General features: G+C 38.5%; 1 protein-coding gene across 2 annotated transcripts in view; it reads left to right on the forward strand.

The window, feature by feature from the left end:
• Positions 1 to 17,291, forward strand: part of usp34 (ubiquitin specific peptidase 34) — a 79,795-nt gene that overhangs the window by 47,601 nt on the left and 14,903 nt on the right. For both annotated transcript variants that reach the window (XM_023333322.1, XM_023333323.1), the window contains exons 45-76: positions 356 to 433; positions 517 to 611; positions 691 to 863; positions 1,815 to 1,965; positions 2,923 to 3,001; positions 3,082 to 3,135; positions 3,217 to 3,312; positions 3,407 to 3,471; positions 3,540 to 3,615; positions 3,745 to 3,792; positions 3,881 to 3,946; positions 4,570 to 4,650; positions 4,846 to 4,931; positions 5,651 to 5,819; positions 6,810 to 6,884; positions 6,983 to 7,134; positions 7,233 to 7,386; positions 7,486 to 7,530; positions 8,211 to 8,315; positions 8,679 to 8,826; positions 8,950 to 9,254; positions 10,191 to 10,520; positions 11,628 to 11,785; positions 11,899 to 11,977; positions 12,753 to 12,879; positions 14,077 to 14,184; positions 14,280 to 14,384; positions 14,473 to 14,597; positions 15,428 to 15,551; positions 15,626 to 15,705; positions 16,620 to 16,760; positions 16,849 to 16,989. In XM_023333322.1, coding sequence (XP_023189090.1) covers positions 356 to 433; positions 517 to 611; positions 691 to 863; positions 1,815 to 1,965; positions 2,923 to 3,001; positions 3,082 to 3,135; positions 3,217 to 3,312; positions 3,407 to 3,471; positions 3,540 to 3,615; positions 3,745 to 3,792; positions 3,881 to 3,946; positions 4,570 to 4,650; positions 4,846 to 4,931; positions 5,651 to 5,819; positions 6,810 to 6,884; positions 6,983 to 7,134; positions 7,233 to 7,386; positions 7,486 to 7,530; positions 8,211 to 8,315; positions 8,679 to 8,826; positions 8,950 to 9,254; positions 10,191 to 10,520; positions 11,628 to 11,785; positions 11,899 to 11,977; positions 12,753 to 12,879; positions 14,077 to 14,184; positions 14,280 to 14,384; positions 14,473 to 14,597; positions 15,428 to 15,551; positions 15,626 to 15,705; positions 16,620 to 16,760; positions 16,849 to 16,989 — 3,819 coding nt within the window. The remainder of the gene's footprint in view (positions 1 to 355; positions 434 to 516; positions 612 to 690; positions 864 to 1,814; positions 1,966 to 2,922; positions 3,002 to 3,081; positions 3,136 to 3,216; positions 3,313 to 3,406; positions 3,472 to 3,539; positions 3,616 to 3,744; positions 3,793 to 3,880; positions 3,947 to 4,569; positions 4,651 to 4,845; positions 4,932 to 5,650; positions 5,820 to 6,809; positions 6,885 to 6,982; positions 7,135 to 7,232; positions 7,387 to 7,485; positions 7,531 to 8,210; positions 8,316 to 8,678; positions 8,827 to 8,949; positions 9,255 to 10,190; positions 10,521 to 11,627; positions 11,786 to 11,898; positions 11,978 to 12,752; positions 12,880 to 14,076; positions 14,185 to 14,279; positions 14,385 to 14,472; positions 14,598 to 15,427; positions 15,552 to 15,625; positions 15,706 to 16,619; positions 16,761 to 16,848; positions 16,990 to 17,291) is intronic.

Consider the following 17,291-nt stretch of genomic DNA (forward strand, 5'->3'; position numbering starts at 1 on the left):
CAATAGGTTGACTTCTTTGGTCAAATATCTAGAAATAAGCTGCACCAAGCCTTCTTTCAAGTGGTTCAGACAGTGCAACTAGGAATTCTAGATATAATGTAAAATAAGTAATAAAGCATAACAAAGCATAGAACTAGACTGAACAGATCTACTAAGATTGGGTAGAATAGATTCCCAATCTAATGTGGGTATCACCAATACCCATTCTAATGTTTTTCCCAATATCGGGACCGATACAAATATTAATATCAAATCTGTGCATTTCTACAAACAAAACTTCAGAGGTTAACTTTTAAAGCTTCAGCTAAACACAAGATGGTGGAAGACGCTGTAAATTATTCTGTTTTTCTTGCAGGATTGTGACCACGTCAGTCAGACTGCCGAGGAGTTTTACACAGTCAGATGTCAAGTGGCAGATATGAAGAACATCTACGTAAGCTTTGGATTCTGCTCAGGGTTTCTAACTTCCAAGAACTGCCGTCATTTTCCAATTCTCTGCTCTCGGTTTTTAATTAGGAGTCTCTGGACGAGGTGACCATCAAGGACACGCTGGAAGGCGACAACATGTACACCTGCTCACAGTGCGGCAAGAAGGTCCGCGCAGAGAAAAGGTGATTAAGAATTCAAGCACTTCCTGGAAAAAGAGATAAGCGACTGTCGTCTCACCGCGATCCATCTTTGGTCCCTCAGAGCTTGCTTCAAGAAACTGCCGCGCATCCTGAGCTTCAACACCATGAGGTACACCTTCAACATGGTGACCATGATGAAGGAGAAGGTGAACACACACTTCTCCTTCCCACTGCGCCTCAACATGACTCCCTACACGGAGGACTTCCTCATGGGCAAAGGAGAGCGCAAAGAGGGTTCGTACCAAAATGCTCAACATACCAATCTGTGTTTTTGTTTTAACCTTTTCCTACCTGAATTATGATAAACTCATCTTTTACTTTTCCTGTTTTCAAATGTCTATATAGAAAAACAATTTGTGTTGTAGACTTTAAAATATAGTTATGTAATGTTTAACCATTTTCTGATGTTAAAAAAATGAAACTTGTTCCTGACTTTGTGTCTTCTTCTGCCTTTAAATGTTCCAGTCTCATCTCTCCCTTATCAAGATATTTTGTCTTTTTACAAATTTTAACAGTTTACAAAACAGCTAAAATTATGTTCAAGGTATTAAAATAGTAAATAAATTAAATAATATACAAATCTACTTTTATTTTAACCTCATTTATTGTAATTGCTTGTTTTGTTTTTAGCCCATTGTGATCCCAAGATGAAAAGAGTATTATAAAAAAAAATATATATATTATTATTATGAGCCAAACCTAATTAAGGAGAACAATATAAAACTGCCTTAATGAAAGTTTTTGAGTTTCCAAGCAACAGATTTCTTTTCTGTTTGTCTCTAAACTCTATAAGGATGCAGATGTTTTGTTTTCTCATAATCTTCAGCTACTTTTACCTCATAAACCCCTTTTAATTTTCAGCTCCATTTTCTTCACATAAATCTATTTCCAATCCTCCTTTTTTGAGACAATCATAGATGATGTAACTAGCATCCTCTTTAAATTTAGCACTATTTAAACGTTTTTATCATGTAGTCTACTTAAACGTTTTAAAATTAAAGTACTCTAACTGTAACTCTCACTCTTTACCTAACCTCCAACAATGTTAGTTTGTCGAAAAGATTGCAGTTTAGATTACAATAGCAAACATTTTGGAGAAACATTTCCTGTTGTTGAAGTTTAAAAAAACTCTTTGGACATTTTCTGCAGATTTCTGTTATGGATGCACTTCGATTTGTGTCTCAGGTTTTCGGGAAGAGCGGGAGCAGAGTGTTACGGAGAGCTACGAGTACGACCTCATTGGTGTCACCGTGCACACAGGCACGGCGGACGGCGGCCATTACTACAGCTTCATCAGAGACATCGTCAACCCCCACGCCTACAAGAACAACAAGTGGTGAGGGTCGACATGCGCATTAATGTAGCGCTCTGCAGCTTTTAGAGACGCACCGATCCGATATTTATATCTGTATCAGTACGATATTTAAAAACAATTCTAGATTGGGGAACGATGATCCTTAAGGGCAGATCTATTCAGTGTAATTCTATGTTTTTACTGCAAAAACACAAAATCTTACCAAGTAATTTTGGTCTAGTTTCTAGATAAAATATCTCAGTATACTTGAAATAAAAAAAAACTAACTTAAAAGTAACTTTCTCGCAAGAAATAGGCGCTTGTTTTATGTAAATAATTCCTTAATATTGATAAAAACAGTACTTGCCCTATTGGCAGGTTATTTAACTTTTAACATGAAATAATCTGCCAATGGAACTAGTAGCTTTTTCATCAATATTAAGGAATTATGTACTTTAAACAAATTCCTGTTTCTTGCTGAAAAGTTACTTGTAAGTTAGTTTTGTTATTCCGATCGTACAAAGATATTTGCACTTGAAATTAGACCAAAAATACTTGGTAATATTTAGAGTTTTTGCAGTGTTATGCTTTGAGTAATGACAAACTTTCTGAACAGTTTGAAGAAAGGTTTGATGAAGTTTATCTATTGCTTTTGTCAGTTTTAGTTTATTATTTCTTTTGGCTGTTTTACTGACTAATCAAAATAAAGTTTTGTTTTTACATGACCAAGTATGTGGTGTATCTACTGCTGCAGAGTTGGCAAACAAAATTGTAATTCAGCACATTTATTTCTTTAGTTATCTGGGTTTTAAAAAAGAAAAGAAACAAGAAAATATTTTTAAGTAAATTAATTTATGTTTATGTATCGGATCTGTATGTGCTGATGCAAAACCTCAAATATCGGTATCAGAAGTGAATAAAGTGGATCAGTGCATCCCTGATCCTGATGAGGATTTCCAGGTTTTACATCCATCTCTGACTCTGTGTGAAAACCTGCAGGTATCTGTTTAACGATGCAGAGGTGAAACCCTTCGACTCCGCCCAGCTGGCCTCCGAGTGCTTCGGAGGAGAGATGACGGTACGAGATGCAGCTGCTTTACAAACTAAATTACTGCTTCCCGCCGACACAGTTGATATATTCTGTTATTTACCCATCAGACGAAAACCTACGACTCTGTCACCGACAAGTTTATGGACTTCTCCTTTGAGAAGGTAAGAATTTATTTCCTGTTTGGATTTTTTTTTCTGTATGTAACTGATCTAACAGCATTTATGTGTTAATCTTATGTGCAGACACACAGTGCCTATATGCTGTTCTACAAGCGAGTGGAGCTGGAGGAAGAAAACGGAAAAGATTTCAGTTTTGATGTCTCTCCTGACCTACTCGAGGTAGCCAGTTATTTATTTTCCCCATTAAGTTTGAAATTTTAACTCACATTTATGATGAGCATCACTCACTCACATTTCTCTGCGACGCTTTCAGTGGATTTGGCATGACAACATGCAGTTTCTGCAGGACAAAAACATCTTTGAGCACACATATTTTGGGTGAGTCTTGTCACTTTTATTGCATTACCTTTTGCTTCACTGTTTTATAATTTCCCGCTGTGTGACAGATTCATGTGGCAGCTGTGCAGCAGCATCCCCAGCACCTTACCAGACCCTAAAGCCGTCTCACTCATGACTGCAAAGGTTAGAAACTGTTCATCTTCTTTTCAATTCATGGACTAAAGTAAAATTTTATACAAAACGTCAGATGGCATCAAAAATTGTATATATATATTTTTAAAATAGCTTTTATTTATGTTCTTTCTTTTGCAGCTCAGCACATCTTTTGTTCTTGAGACCTTCATTCACTCTAAGGAGAAGGTAACGTATGCCACAGTGTGGATGAATATTCAGTATAATTGCTTAGTGATACAGAATAAGTTGACTACTATTCTTCCTTATTATCCAGCCCACCATGCTGCAGTGGATTGAACTTCTAACCAAGCAGTTCAACAACAACCAGGCAGCCTGCGAGGTTTGAGCTTTAACCCGATTTTCTGCTGGCCTGTTAACCTTCATCTTAAGTTATTTACTTATTTATTCTGGCTTAATCTTTTTCTCATTTCCATTTCTACCTAAATTATCTGTGTGACCCTAGATTAATTAAAACAAGGAATATTAGAAAACGCGGAACAAAAAATATAAATAATTGTCAAGAAATTATCCTACCCTACATATATTAAGTAATATAATTTTTGTTGTGACACCATTTGGTTAGGTTCTGTGTTTTGTCTTAGCCTTAAGTTGATCCATTTTATTTTATTTTTCTCTCACTTTTTTGATGTTTTACTTTTTGTTTTTGTTTTTTGTTCTTTTTGCTTACTGATCAATACCTCTTTTTGCTAGTCTGTAATGTTTGTTTTTTATATGCACTGATTTCATAAATCCCTCATTTTTACAACTTTGTATGTCACCTAGTTTTTACTTACTGTAACATTAATTGCCCTTTGGGGCTTTTCTTGTTTACAATATTTAACTATAACTGTGCACAATTATAGTTAAATAATTAACTATTATATACGAGTCATGCAACTCGTTTTACATGATCAAATATTGTTCCTACATGTTCAGTTGCTTTTTTTCCTTCCTGTGTTTCAGTGGTTTTTGGATCGGATGGCGGACGATAACTGGTGGCCGATGCAGATCCTCATAAAATGCCCCAATCAGATCGTCAGACAGGTGTGCAAGAATAGAAATGCATTCAACTGAATGTCTGAATTTCACAGGTCTTCATCTTAGTGGGTTTTTTATCTGGTTGAATAAAAGTTTAATAAAAAAAATATAAAAACATCTGCTTAGCAAACAGCTTAGAATACCTAGACAGTGCCATCTGGTTCTAAAATTTGTAAAAAATTCCCAAACTTTGTCTTCCAGATGTTCCAGAGGTTGTGCATTCATGTCATCCAGAGGCTGCGGCCAGTTCATGCTCACCTCTACCTGCAGCCTGGAATGGAGGACGGGTACGTCTCAGCAGACTGATCCTTTTCCACTGTAGATTCTGCAGCTGTTGTTTACTTTTCCAGTAAAGATGTAAAGTTCATACACACAGTTTGTGTTTTGTTTTCACACCTGAGTTTGGTAGATTCGATTGGATTGGGGACCAAAATTGCAACATTTGTTACATTTTCAGTTGATGCTTTGAAAAACCTTTGAAAACCTTTGAAAAACCTTTTCCTCTGGCGCTGCACCAGGAAACACTGAAGGAAATGCCATCTTAGTTTACATTTCTTCATGAAATGTAAACTAAGATCGAGAGGCATCAGATTTTAGTGGTTGTAGAATTTCTTTTTCGTCTTTGGTAAAAAAAACCCGAGTTATTTCTCCTTCTACCGCTAGACAGGCGCATTAGATTTGGATGTATTTACCCAGAATGCCCCACACTATACCCTGCTTCCTGCTTTTGTTCACTTCAGCAGTTTTGTAAGCGAACTGGACTTCACATTTTTAGTTTGCATTGGAGTTAATTTGTGCATTCACATCTCCCCAAACAAACCGGGCTTTCTAGTTTGATTAAAGCAGACTAAACAGTGCTGGTGTGAATGCATCCTTAACGTGTGAAAAATACTTTACACTCAGCCGTTTATGTTTCTCATTAGTTTCCCAAAGTATTTTTGTATTGATCAGTTTTGTTGTGCGTAACTTTCAGTGCACCCCTCTCTTTTCTTTTGTGTACATTCAGCTCCGATGACATGGACGGCCCCGTGGAAGACATCGGGAGTCGATCCTGTGTCACTCGATTCGTCAAGACCCTTTTGTCCATCATGGAGCACGGCGTCAAGCCACACAGCAAACACCTGACCGAGTACTTCGCCTTTCTCTACGAGTTTGCCAAGATGGGGGAGGAAGAGGTTCGTTTCATATTTATTCTGGCACTCAGCCCACAAACGAGTAAACGTTTTCTCTGCCTCAACACAACGGCTCTGAATCAATGGATGAATTTATTTATTTTTTAATCAAACTCTCTGGTGACCTGCTGGGGAGACAATTCAGCTGAATTTATTCAGCCGGGAAAATACCTGAAGCATGCAGGAGTAGTGGGTCCCTGTGGAGCTGGGTCAGAAAACATGGGTGTAAAACCAATTTTTTATTATTATCCTGGGGCTGCAATGATTATTTTACTAATTAATTATTCTGACAGTAAATTAATTGTATTAATAGTCACACTCTGCAGATTTTTCATTTCAACTTTTCATATAATATTATAAATTCACTAAATGATGCAAGTAAACAAGTAATTAAATTCCTTAAATAAAAAATAAACATTTTATGGGCTAAAACATTGCATTCCTTTAGCTTACGCTTGATCATTTGTCACAAAGAATCCATCAGCAGCTAAAACCAAACGAACGTCAACATATGAAAAACTGACTTATCAATACATTGTAGACTGACCTGTTGATTATTTTTGGGATAAACCAATTAGAAAGCAAAAAATGCTAACCTATGCAATTTGTATCGATTTTGGTAGAACTTAATTGCAGACAAATATTTTTTTATAAAAACAACTCGGTGAAACCAAACTTACATACAAAAGTTACATATTTTTTGTACAGTTTTGGCTTAATTACTGCTCTTAAAATGTTGTTTTTCAGCAATTGACCTTTTTTTAGAGTCTGTATGCTTCAGTTATCAGTTAATCACTTACTAAATTACAATTATTTCAATTATCGATTTATCACGTTTAATTGCCTCAGTCCTATGCTATCCTGTAAAAGCAGTTTAAAAGAAGCAGGACAGCAGGTGTTTTACCCGATGAAAGTCTTCCATAGCTGCTGTTGTCAATATTTTTCAGATCTGAAAGCTAAATTTCTGTTTCTGTTTTTCCCCGTGTTGAACAGAGTCAGTTCCTGTTGTCACTACAAGCTATTTCCATCATGGTGCACTTTTACATGGGAACCAAAGGTCCAGAAAATGTAAGTTTACACACAGATAACTACTTCTGTTTGAGGTAAAAACTGCACAACCAGCAGGTAATTATAATGGGATCAAACTGAGCTTTGTTCCTGCTCAGCCTCAGGTTGAGGTGCTGTCAGAGGAAGAGGCAGAGGAGGAGGATGAAGAGGAGGACATCTTGTCTTTAGCAGAGGAGAAATATCGTCCAGCTGCTCTGGAGAAGATGATCGCGCTCATCGCTTTGCTTGTGGAGCAATCTCGGTCAGAGAGGTCCGACTACCTTTTGCAGATACGATGGAGCGAATATTAATCTGTTCAAAATAGATCAATCAAAATAAATCACGTCTCTCTCTCCTTTGTCCATCCAGACATCTGACTCTTTCCCAGAGCGACATGGCGGCTCTAACCGGAGGAAAAGGCTTCCCCTTCCTGTTCCAGCACATCAGAGACGGCATCAACATCAGACAGACCTGCAACCTCATCTTCAGCCTCTGTCGCTATAACAACCGCCTGGCTGAACACGTAGGCTTTTGTTGTTTAGGTCACCTGTGTGGTAGCAGTTTCTTTTAATCAGCAATAGATCATTTTTAAAAATGGAGTAATGGTTGTTTTTCTTCTTAGATTGTGTCGATGCTCTTCACCTCCATTGCCAAGCTCACTCCTGAGGTAACAACTGTAGATCAGGGACATCCTCTTGTTTAAAGGGGCAGTATTATGTAAAATTGACCTTTTTCATCATGTTATAATGTTATTCCCTCAACAACACACCTGGAGTGTTGCTTTGATTCTTTCATGCATGTTTGAGAAATCCTTTAATCGCCATGGCAACCATTCAGCCTCGCAAATCCTGGTTGGACCTGGCTCCTCTTCAGAGCTGCATTTTACAAGTTTCTGAGCTTTTGCCTCACAGAGAAATCCTTTCCAACTCCGGACCTTCAGACTAGCCAGCAGCTATTAGCATGCAGCTGGTGGAACTGTGCAACTACTGAGCTCGTTGTAGAGATATTTCTCAGTGAAATGGTGGCAAAAACTTTGTTAAAGGGTCAATAGAGGAGCCATGTTGCGATGACTTCCTAAAGTTTCATAAAGAACAGGAGTTTTTAAAGAGACAGAAACCCCGTTTAAAGACGTTAAATAACCAAATCTAATTTCTTTTAAATCATGTGCTATGCAAGAGCATTTTTATAACAACTGAAGGCAACGTAGTTACTTGATTGTGCTGTAAAGTATTACTATGTTCCTGAAAAATATATACTACCCCTTTAAAATAATTTAAACATGCTCAAGAAAGAGTTTTGACCATGTCTCCTTGTAAAGGTATAAAATGTTTTCTTCTTTCCCATCAGGCTGCCAATCCTTTCTTCAAGCTGCTAACGATGTTGATGGAGTTCGCAGGCGGACCTCCGGGGATGCCCTCCTTCGCCTCCTACATCCTCCAAAGGATCTGGGAGGTAAGTACAGCCAATCGATCTGATCAATCGAATTACTCAGTATTGTATTATTAAAATTACTGTAACATGACGCGCTGCCTCAGCGCCTGCTTGTGCACATCTGAATTTTTGTAACTCAGTGCAGATCGCCTTCGTTATCGTTCACACAAACTGGATGACTGGGAAGATGCTCTTCCAGAGCAGCTCCCCCTTCACTGGCATTTATACAAACCTTATGAAGGCTCATTTTATGATAATACGTCTTCAAGATACCTGTCAACTTTAAATGCCATACCACTGTCTTGTCTTGCTTACGCTCAACGCAAACTTTGAAAAGTGCGACTAACCCTAGCTTTAATGTTTCAACCCTCTGCTTCCTAACAGGTAATCGAGTACAACCCTTCCCAGTGTCTGGACTGGCTGGCCGTCCAGACTCCCAGGAACAAACTGGCTCACAGCTGGGTGCTGCAGAACATGGAGAACTGGGTGGAACGCTTCCTTCTGGCGCACAACTACCCCCGAGTCCGCACATGTGAGAGACCCTCTGTGATAAACCAACTAATAAACATTAAAGTTATTAAAACTATAGAGGCAGCCACCATTTTGCTCCCATTTCTTTTCAGATAATTTACAGTCTTAACTGTCTTCCTTGCAGCTGCCGCGTACCTCCTGGTCTCCCTCATCCCCAGTAACTCCTTCCGCCAGATGTTCCGCTCCACCCGCTCCCTCCACCTGCCCACCCGCGAGCTGCCGCTGTCTCCTGACACCACCGTGGTGCTGCATCAGGTCTACAACCTGCTGCTGGGGCTGCTGGGCCGGGCCAAGCTGTACGTGGACGCCAGCGTTCACGGGACCACCAAGCTGGTGCAATATTTCAGCTTCATGACTTACTGCCTCATCTCCAAGACGGAGAAACTCATGTTCTCCGGCTACTTCATGGACCTGTGGAACCTCTTCCAGGTACTTTATCGTTTAGCTACTCATCCAGTTTTCAAATCTTAGTTAAATTTGAAAATAAAATATTGTTAAAAACAGCTCAGATATGTAAATGTTAACTGTATGACAGGGTGTGTGTGTGTGTGTGTGTGCCAGTGATTAAGTCTGTATGTGTGTGTTTGTGTACTTTGATTAGAAAGCACATGTAGTGTTATATTTTTAATTTTATTTTATTATTGTTTATCCATTTTTGTAACCTTTCAAAGGACTGCAGATGCTAATTAGTTTATGCTATAATCTGATGCAGTTCATCAAATGTTGATATTTATGTTTGAGCTGTACATTTCTAAATAAAATTTATCACTGATTACATGAATTGATTATTCATGTAATGTCAACAATTTTAGTAATCGATTAATTATTACCTGGAGTATATTATGCAAAGTAAAAAAAGGTAATTTCCTCAAATAACATATTAAGAGGAGTAATTAAGCTAAAACTGAACAAAAAACAACAAAAAGACGGAAAAAAAACTCTCTGTAAATATGTTATACCCAGAACTCAAGTTGCACCTTTTTGCTATAATATTATTAATCAGTTAATCTAAAAAATAATCAACAGATCATCTCTTCACTGTGTGAAGTCGACCAGAAAGCGCTGAACTTTTCACATGTTGTTAGAAATATGTTTTAGCTGCAGATGCATCCTTTGCTCCTAATGGAATACTGTTACTGCATTTTAGAAGATAAAATATTTATTTTCTTATTCAAGAGAAATTTAATTTAGTCTTTATTTGAATATTTTAATGTTTTTTGTATTAGATAAAAAATCTGTAGAATGGGCCGTTTTTTGAATTCCTATTAATCAGTTATTAAAATAATAGTTAGTTGCAGCCCTAGTTAATAAACTTGTGCTGTAACCGGTTTGTTTTTTTTTCTTTTACTCTTTTTGCTTTTCCAGCCGAAGCTGTCGGAGCCGGCCATTGCCACTAACCACAACAAGCAGGCGCTGCTGTCCTTCTGGTACAACGTGTGTGTGGATTGTCCTGAGAACGTCAGGCTGGTGGTGCAGAACCCCGTGGTGACCAAGAACATCGCCTTCAACTACATTTTGGCCGATCACGACGACCAGGAGGTGGTGCTGTTCAACCGAGGCATGCTGCCCGCCTACTACGGCATCCTGCGGATGTGCTGCGAGCAATCGCCCACCTTCACCCGCCAGCTGGCGTCGCACCAGAACATCCAGTGGGCCTTCAAGAACCTGACGCCGCACGCCAGCCAGTATCCAGGGGTGAGGAGACAGAGGAACCGTTAATAACTCAAATAACTTGGAGTTCAGTTTTTATAGATTTGACTTTCTGGAACTGATTTTAGTTCTGATGTGACCAGCAGGGCAACTCTGTGTGGTTCTTTCTTCAAAATAAATTGTTTCAGAGTCCTGCTAATGATAATAATTTGATGCTGATCTGTTAAAAATTATTTGTAAAATTGATACAAAAAAGTAACTTTACAAGAAACTCGGCATTCCTCATTTTAAGTACTTTTTCATGGAGTTCTCAAAAAGTTAATACTAGATACTCCCAATATTATGACTTTATTCTGGTAATAATATGATTTTATTCTCATATTTTGACTTATTTTTGTAATTTTACAACTTTATTCTCATATCATGACACTTTATTGTAATTTTACAACTTTATTCTGGAACCACTATGACTTTATACTCATGTTATTTCAACTTTATTCTTATTATATTCCAACTTTGCAACTTTATTCTCGAAACATTACAACTTCTCATTATTTCAACTTTAATCTCGAATTATCTCAACTTCAAACTTGTAATATTACAACTTTATTCTTCTCATATTACAACTTTAATCTTGTATTGTTTTGACTTTATTATTATTATTTATTGTATCACTACGACTACTTTTGTATTAATTTGACTTTAATCTTGTACTATTACAGCTATTTGCATATTATTACAATTTATTTTATTAGTCCAACTACTCTCAGGATATTCAGAATTTATTCTCATAATACTGACTTTATTGCCACATTAGTTTGACTTTATTGTTGTTTCATATCTTTATCTCATTTTAATCATCTTGTAATATTATGACTTTATTCAAAAAAACAAAATTCTTTCTTAGACTTTTCTATGCTGCATTCACTGTTTGGAAAATGTAATTTTCTCGTCCATCGTTAAATTGCCTGTATATTTTTATACTTGCCTGTTGCTTTTCTTTGAGTTTTCCTCCACCGTAACCACAGCTGAGATACTAGCAGACGATAACTTACCAAAACAATCGGGTTCATCGGATCCTTTGAGAACTAATGCGATGATGGAAGCATGGAAGGAAAGCGGACCTCTGCTGATTATTGTCGCCCCCTGCAGGCGGTGGAGGAGCTGTTCAACTTGATGCAGCTGTTTGTGGCTCAGCGCGTCGACATGAAGGAGGAGGAGTTGGATGACATCAAACAGTTTAAGAAAACCACCATCAGCTGCTACCTGCGATGCCTGGATGGACGCTCCTGCTGGACCACCCTCATCAGGTTTACACACACGCCCACACACACACACACGCCCACACACACACACACACAGAGCAACAGATGGAGGAAAACTCACCTTCTGAACCCGTTTCCTGTGCGCTGCTCTCCCCCAGTGCCTTCAGAGTTCTGCTGGAGAACGACGAGGACCGACTCCTGGTTGTGTTCAACAGGGGGCTCATCCTCATGACTGAGGTAGGATCACCTCACTTTCCTGTTGACGCTTGGCATGTTTTCATGGTATCACAGTGTTTTAGGGCTGCAACTAACAATCATTTAGTAATCAGTTATTCTGACAATCAATCAGATGTTTTTTTTTAAAAATGGCACATTCTGCATGTTTTTTATTTACCCTGCTGTACATGATTTTTAATATTGTCATACAATACTAACAAACATTAAAATATGCAAATAAATAAAATTTTAGATGAGAAAATTAACATGTTATTGCATGAAATGCAGTAACATGTTATTCCTTTAGTGAATGCTTGGTCTTTTGTAGCAAAGGATGCAGCAAAAAAAAAACAACTTACTTCTGATATCAACATGTGAAAAGCTCAGTCGCTTCTGCTTGACTTTCCATCAACACAGTGAAGAGCCAATCTGATTTATAATTGCATGTAAAAGGTTCCTAATAGATTTTATTAATTTTTTTTACTTACTTTGCAGACTTGGGTAGAATATATTTGTAGAAAAAGGTTTTTTGGGTTTTTTTTGCACAGTTTTGGCTTAATTACTGCTATGAGTGTTTTATACTCTGAGCTAATGGCCTTTTTTTAGAGTCTATGTACTCTAGTTAATAATTAATTGACTACTAAATTAGTTGACTGTTATTTCAATAATCGATTAATCATTAGTGTTTACCCAAAAATTAGTAAGTCTTAATCTAAAGCAACAGTTAATGTTGATTGTTTTGAACTGTAGGGGATTTTTCAGAGTTTTGTTATTTTCTCCTCGTGTGTCCCTTCAGTCCTTCAACACGCTGCACATGATGTACCACGAGGCCACGGCGTGCCACGTCACTGGAGACTTGGTGGAGCTGCTCTCCATCTTTCTGTCCGTCCTCAAATCCACCCGGCCGTACCTGCAGCGCAAAGGTCAGACCACCTCTCCTCTGGACGTGGGTTTAAACAAAAACGGTGAAACTAGAGAGATGCGGTTGAAAAACGTGGACCTACGTTTGTGCACCCAAAAAACGCAGAAAGGTTAGACGCACCAGTGCAATCACAGTAGGATAGAATAGAAATTATTGTCTCACAAAGGGGAAATTCAGGTGGACCATGAAGGTGCAGCATCAAGTATAAAGGTTCACACAAGAGTTTTAAAAATAGCTTAGAAAACAAGATTTTCAAGTAATATAATGGACACAATAATTCAAGAACTCATTCTCAAAGATCTCATGAATATTTAGCACTGCATCTGGAAGACATGGCAAATATACAAAATAAACAGAATAACAGAAACAACAAATAAAATGGATACTGAAGTCTGTGAATAAAATTGTCCATCAAAAAAAGAGTGACTAAACTGGAGCTTTTTCTTGTCCAGATTTTGGTAGAAAGAGAGATGCAAGAAAAAAACGATACGTAATGCAAATGGAAATTATCAAGCTCATTGCAATTTATCATGCAATTAAATCATTGCTTATTGCGACAGGACTAGATAATATCAATATACTGTACAAGATTAACAGAAAATACTGTGCAGTTAAATAGAAATATCAGAGTTGTGAGCCAGAATGTACATTGAATGTTTAAAAAGACTATTTACTATACAGAATGTCAGAAGTTTAATAACAGTGGAAATGTTATTAAAAATGAGTAAGAACGGGCGTGCCATGGTGGCGTAGTGGTTAGCGCGACCCATATTTGGAGGCCTTGAGTCCTCGACGCGTCCGTCGCGGGTTCGACTCCCGGACCCGACGATATTTGCCGCATGTCTTCCCCCCTCTCTTTCCCTGTTTCCTGTCAGCCTACTGTCATATAAGGGATACTAGAGCCCACAAAAGACCCCTAGAGGGGTAAAAAAAAATAAAAAATGAGTAAGAACAGAGTAGGTGATTGATTGAGCAAATGCCAGCATGGATGTCCACAATCTGACATTCATATTAGATTCCTGCTCTCCCACCTTCAGTAGAAGATCTTGGTGTAAAACACGGTAAAAGTTGCCTCAGAATATTCTCCAGTCATGTTTTCTCCTTCATGCAGTTTTTATCAGGTGTCTGCAGTCGACCCGCTGATAAATGTTCCTGAGATATTCAATGTTCACAGCCGATTTCTCTCTCTTCTCCTCAGATGTGAAGCAGGCTCTGATCCAGTGGCAGGAGAGGATCGACTTTGCACACAAGCTGCTGACTCTGCTCAACTCGTACAGCCCACCTGAGCTGCGGAACGCCTGCCTGGGTAAATTCACCTCATCTTTAAAATGGAGTCAGGAGCCGTTCTTTCTGACTGTGGAGAGGTTTTTGTAATTTCATGTGTTGCTGTGTTTGTTTCAGATGTGCTGAAGGAGCTGGTGCTGCTGAGTCCACATGACTTCCTGCACACCCTGGTGCCGTTCCTGCAGCACAACCACTGCACCTACCACCACAGCAACATCCCCAGTGAGCAACTTTGCCCCCCCAACACTCATTAGTTGTTTGCTTTTAGTTCATGATAAGCTAATAATGATGAACTTCTGCTCCTGTTTAGTGTCGTTCGGGCCCTACCTGCCCTGCAGGGAGAACATCAAGCTGATGGGGGCCAAAAACAACATCCGCCCTCCCAGACCGGAGCTCAACATGTGTCTGCTGCCCTCGTTGGTGGAGAGCAGCAAGGTACCTCCATTTTGTTCTCATTCAAATTTAGTACAGTACTGTAGGCCTGTCGCAATAAATTAAAACAAAGTCAATAATTTCCGTTTACATAATTTGTCGTTTTTCTTTCTTTCTACCAAAAACTGGATGACAAAAGTCTTCAGCCTGATGCTTTTGGTCTCAGCCAGCTTCATTGTTTTGGAATCATAATTTTGTTTACAGAAACTTCATAATTAGTTTTATTTGTTGTTTCTGTTGTTCTGTTTATTGATATTGGCTATTTAAAATGTCTTCCAGTTCCTGTGGTAAATGTTAGAATTTAAAGTTTGTTCTTTGAGAAAATGCTCTTGCATTATTATGACAATACGTTATATTACTTGAAATTGGTCTGAAAAAAAACCCCAATGTTATCATTTATTGCAATAATCTCTGGGATATTCTATCATCCAGTAAAATTTGTTATTGTGACAGGCTTACAGTTCTGTTTGTTATATATATTGTTTATTTATTTACACGTTTATTTAACCTTTTAAGAGGAGAGGTTATCGCAGGTTATAGCAATAAATGCTAATTTCCAGGACGGGTTGATGTAAACGAGTGTGATTTAATTTTAATTAAGAGGGGAAATAAAGTAAATTTAATTAATTGGTGAAAAGCTAATGTAACAACTAATTACATACATGTATGATAATTCATTATTTATTATTACTATCACTTTATTTATGGGTTTTTAAAAATAAACAAAAAAAAGACCTGCTGACCCCTGGGCATCAGGAAACCTCCCCATCCTCCCGATGGCGCCTGGTCCAACCTGTTCAGGATGTCGGTGTTAATCTGTGCGTCTCTTTCAGGGTAAAGACGAGGTCTACGACCGGATGCTGCTGGATTACTTCTTGTCTTACCATCAGTTCATTCACCTCCTGTGTCGCGTCGCCATCAACTGCGAGAAGTTCACCGACACGCTCGTCAAACTAAGTAATCAGTAACAGCAGCAATGCTGGCAGAAATACTCCAGGATTTGTCTTAACCCCGTTCTCTCTCCCCCTCAGGCGTCCTGATAGCGTACGAAGGACTTCCTCTTCATCTTGCACTCTTCCCCAAACTGTGGACAGAGCTCTGCCAGTCACAGGTACTCTGAACAGCTCTCATTTATCATTTATCGCCTTAGAAAATGTTGATAGAAATGGTAAAATTCAAATAAATTCTTTATTTATTTTATATTGGCTGAACAGATTAAAATTGGGTTGTTTTTACATTTGACCAAGTAAAATAAGCTTTACGTTTCACCAAGTTTTTGAAAGTGTGGGTGTATTTAAGTGTGCCGTGCTGGTGCAAAGTTATCAAATAAGTTTGTGATTCAGTACATTTATGTCTGTGTTTAAAAAAAAGAAGAAACATTTTAAGTCAATTCAGCACAGTTTTTCAGTATCGGATCGATATCGGCTGATTCAAAACCTCAGATATCAGCAGAGGTGAAAAAGGTGGATCGGTGCGTCTCTTGTTTTACTCTAAAATAAATATTTGGGTGGAATTATTACTAGCTTGAGTTGTTTTTAGTTGGAGTTTTTCCAACTTGTGTTTGTTGTGAAGTTGGTCTAAGGGCTGGACAATAAATCAATAACAATATATATCTCGATAGATATGTGATTATTATCAATACATCTGATAGAAAATTCAATATCTAGAATATTCACTGAACTCTGATCCTGAACTGCACAGCATTCTGGGAAATGTAGGCAGAGGAAAGACTTTAAGCAAGTTTGGTGGAATCAACTAACTCGCTCACTCTTTGGTTACCTAGCAACAACATGCCGAGTAACATTTGGTTACCTAGCAACAACTTGTTTAGTAGCAGGAACAGCTTAAGGTTAAAAATAATAATAAAAATAACAATATGGAGTGAAAATCGACCAGTTTGGCAGAATAATTCAGATATTTAAAATAAAAAATGTATCAATAATTATCAATCAACTGATATGAAACGCTTTTATTGTGCTTCGTCAAGAGGGTAAAGAATGAATTAATCTTTCTGTTTATTTTCAGTCCGTTTTGGCTAAAACCTGTGTGAAGCTGCTGTGTGACGACCCGGCCTTCAGCGAATACATCAAATGCATCCTGATGGACGAGAGAACGTTCCTCAACAACAACGTGGTCTACTCCTTCCTCACCTGCTTCCTGCCCAAGGTACCGCCCGGCAGCAGGCGTTTCCATGACGACAGTGGTGGCGCTGCTGGGAATCTGGACGTTCTGACATGATAATCCGTGTGTGTAGCTCCAGGTTCTGTCCGGGCCCAGCTGCTCCAACCTGATCAGTGTTTTAGTGACCAACCTGCTGACGGAGCAGAGCAACCTGCAGCCGGAGCTGGCGCTTCACCGCGTGGAGCTGAACAAGACCAGCAGCCTGCTCAACGCTGTAGGAACACACACACACACACACACACACACACACACACACACACACACACACACACACACACACACACACACACACACACACACACACACACACACACACACACACACACACATACTTGTATTTCCCGAAACGTGAGGACTTGTTTTGGCGAGTGACTAGGTGGTTACACGTGGGGACCCAACTTTCTAAATGAGCTAAAGGCTTGGTTTTAGGTTTGGATTTTTTTTAGGGATATTGGAACATGAAATATAATCTTTAACATAAAAATTAATCAAATTTAGAAAATCAAAAATCTGTCA

This window comes from Xiphophorus maculatus, chromosome 5, assembly GCF_002775205.1.
Source record: "Xiphophorus maculatus strain JP 163 A chromosome 5, X_maculatus-5.0-male, whole genome shotgun sequence".
NCBI lineage: Eukaryota > Metazoa > Chordata > Actinopteri > Cyprinodontiformes > Poeciliidae > Xiphophorus > Xiphophorus maculatus.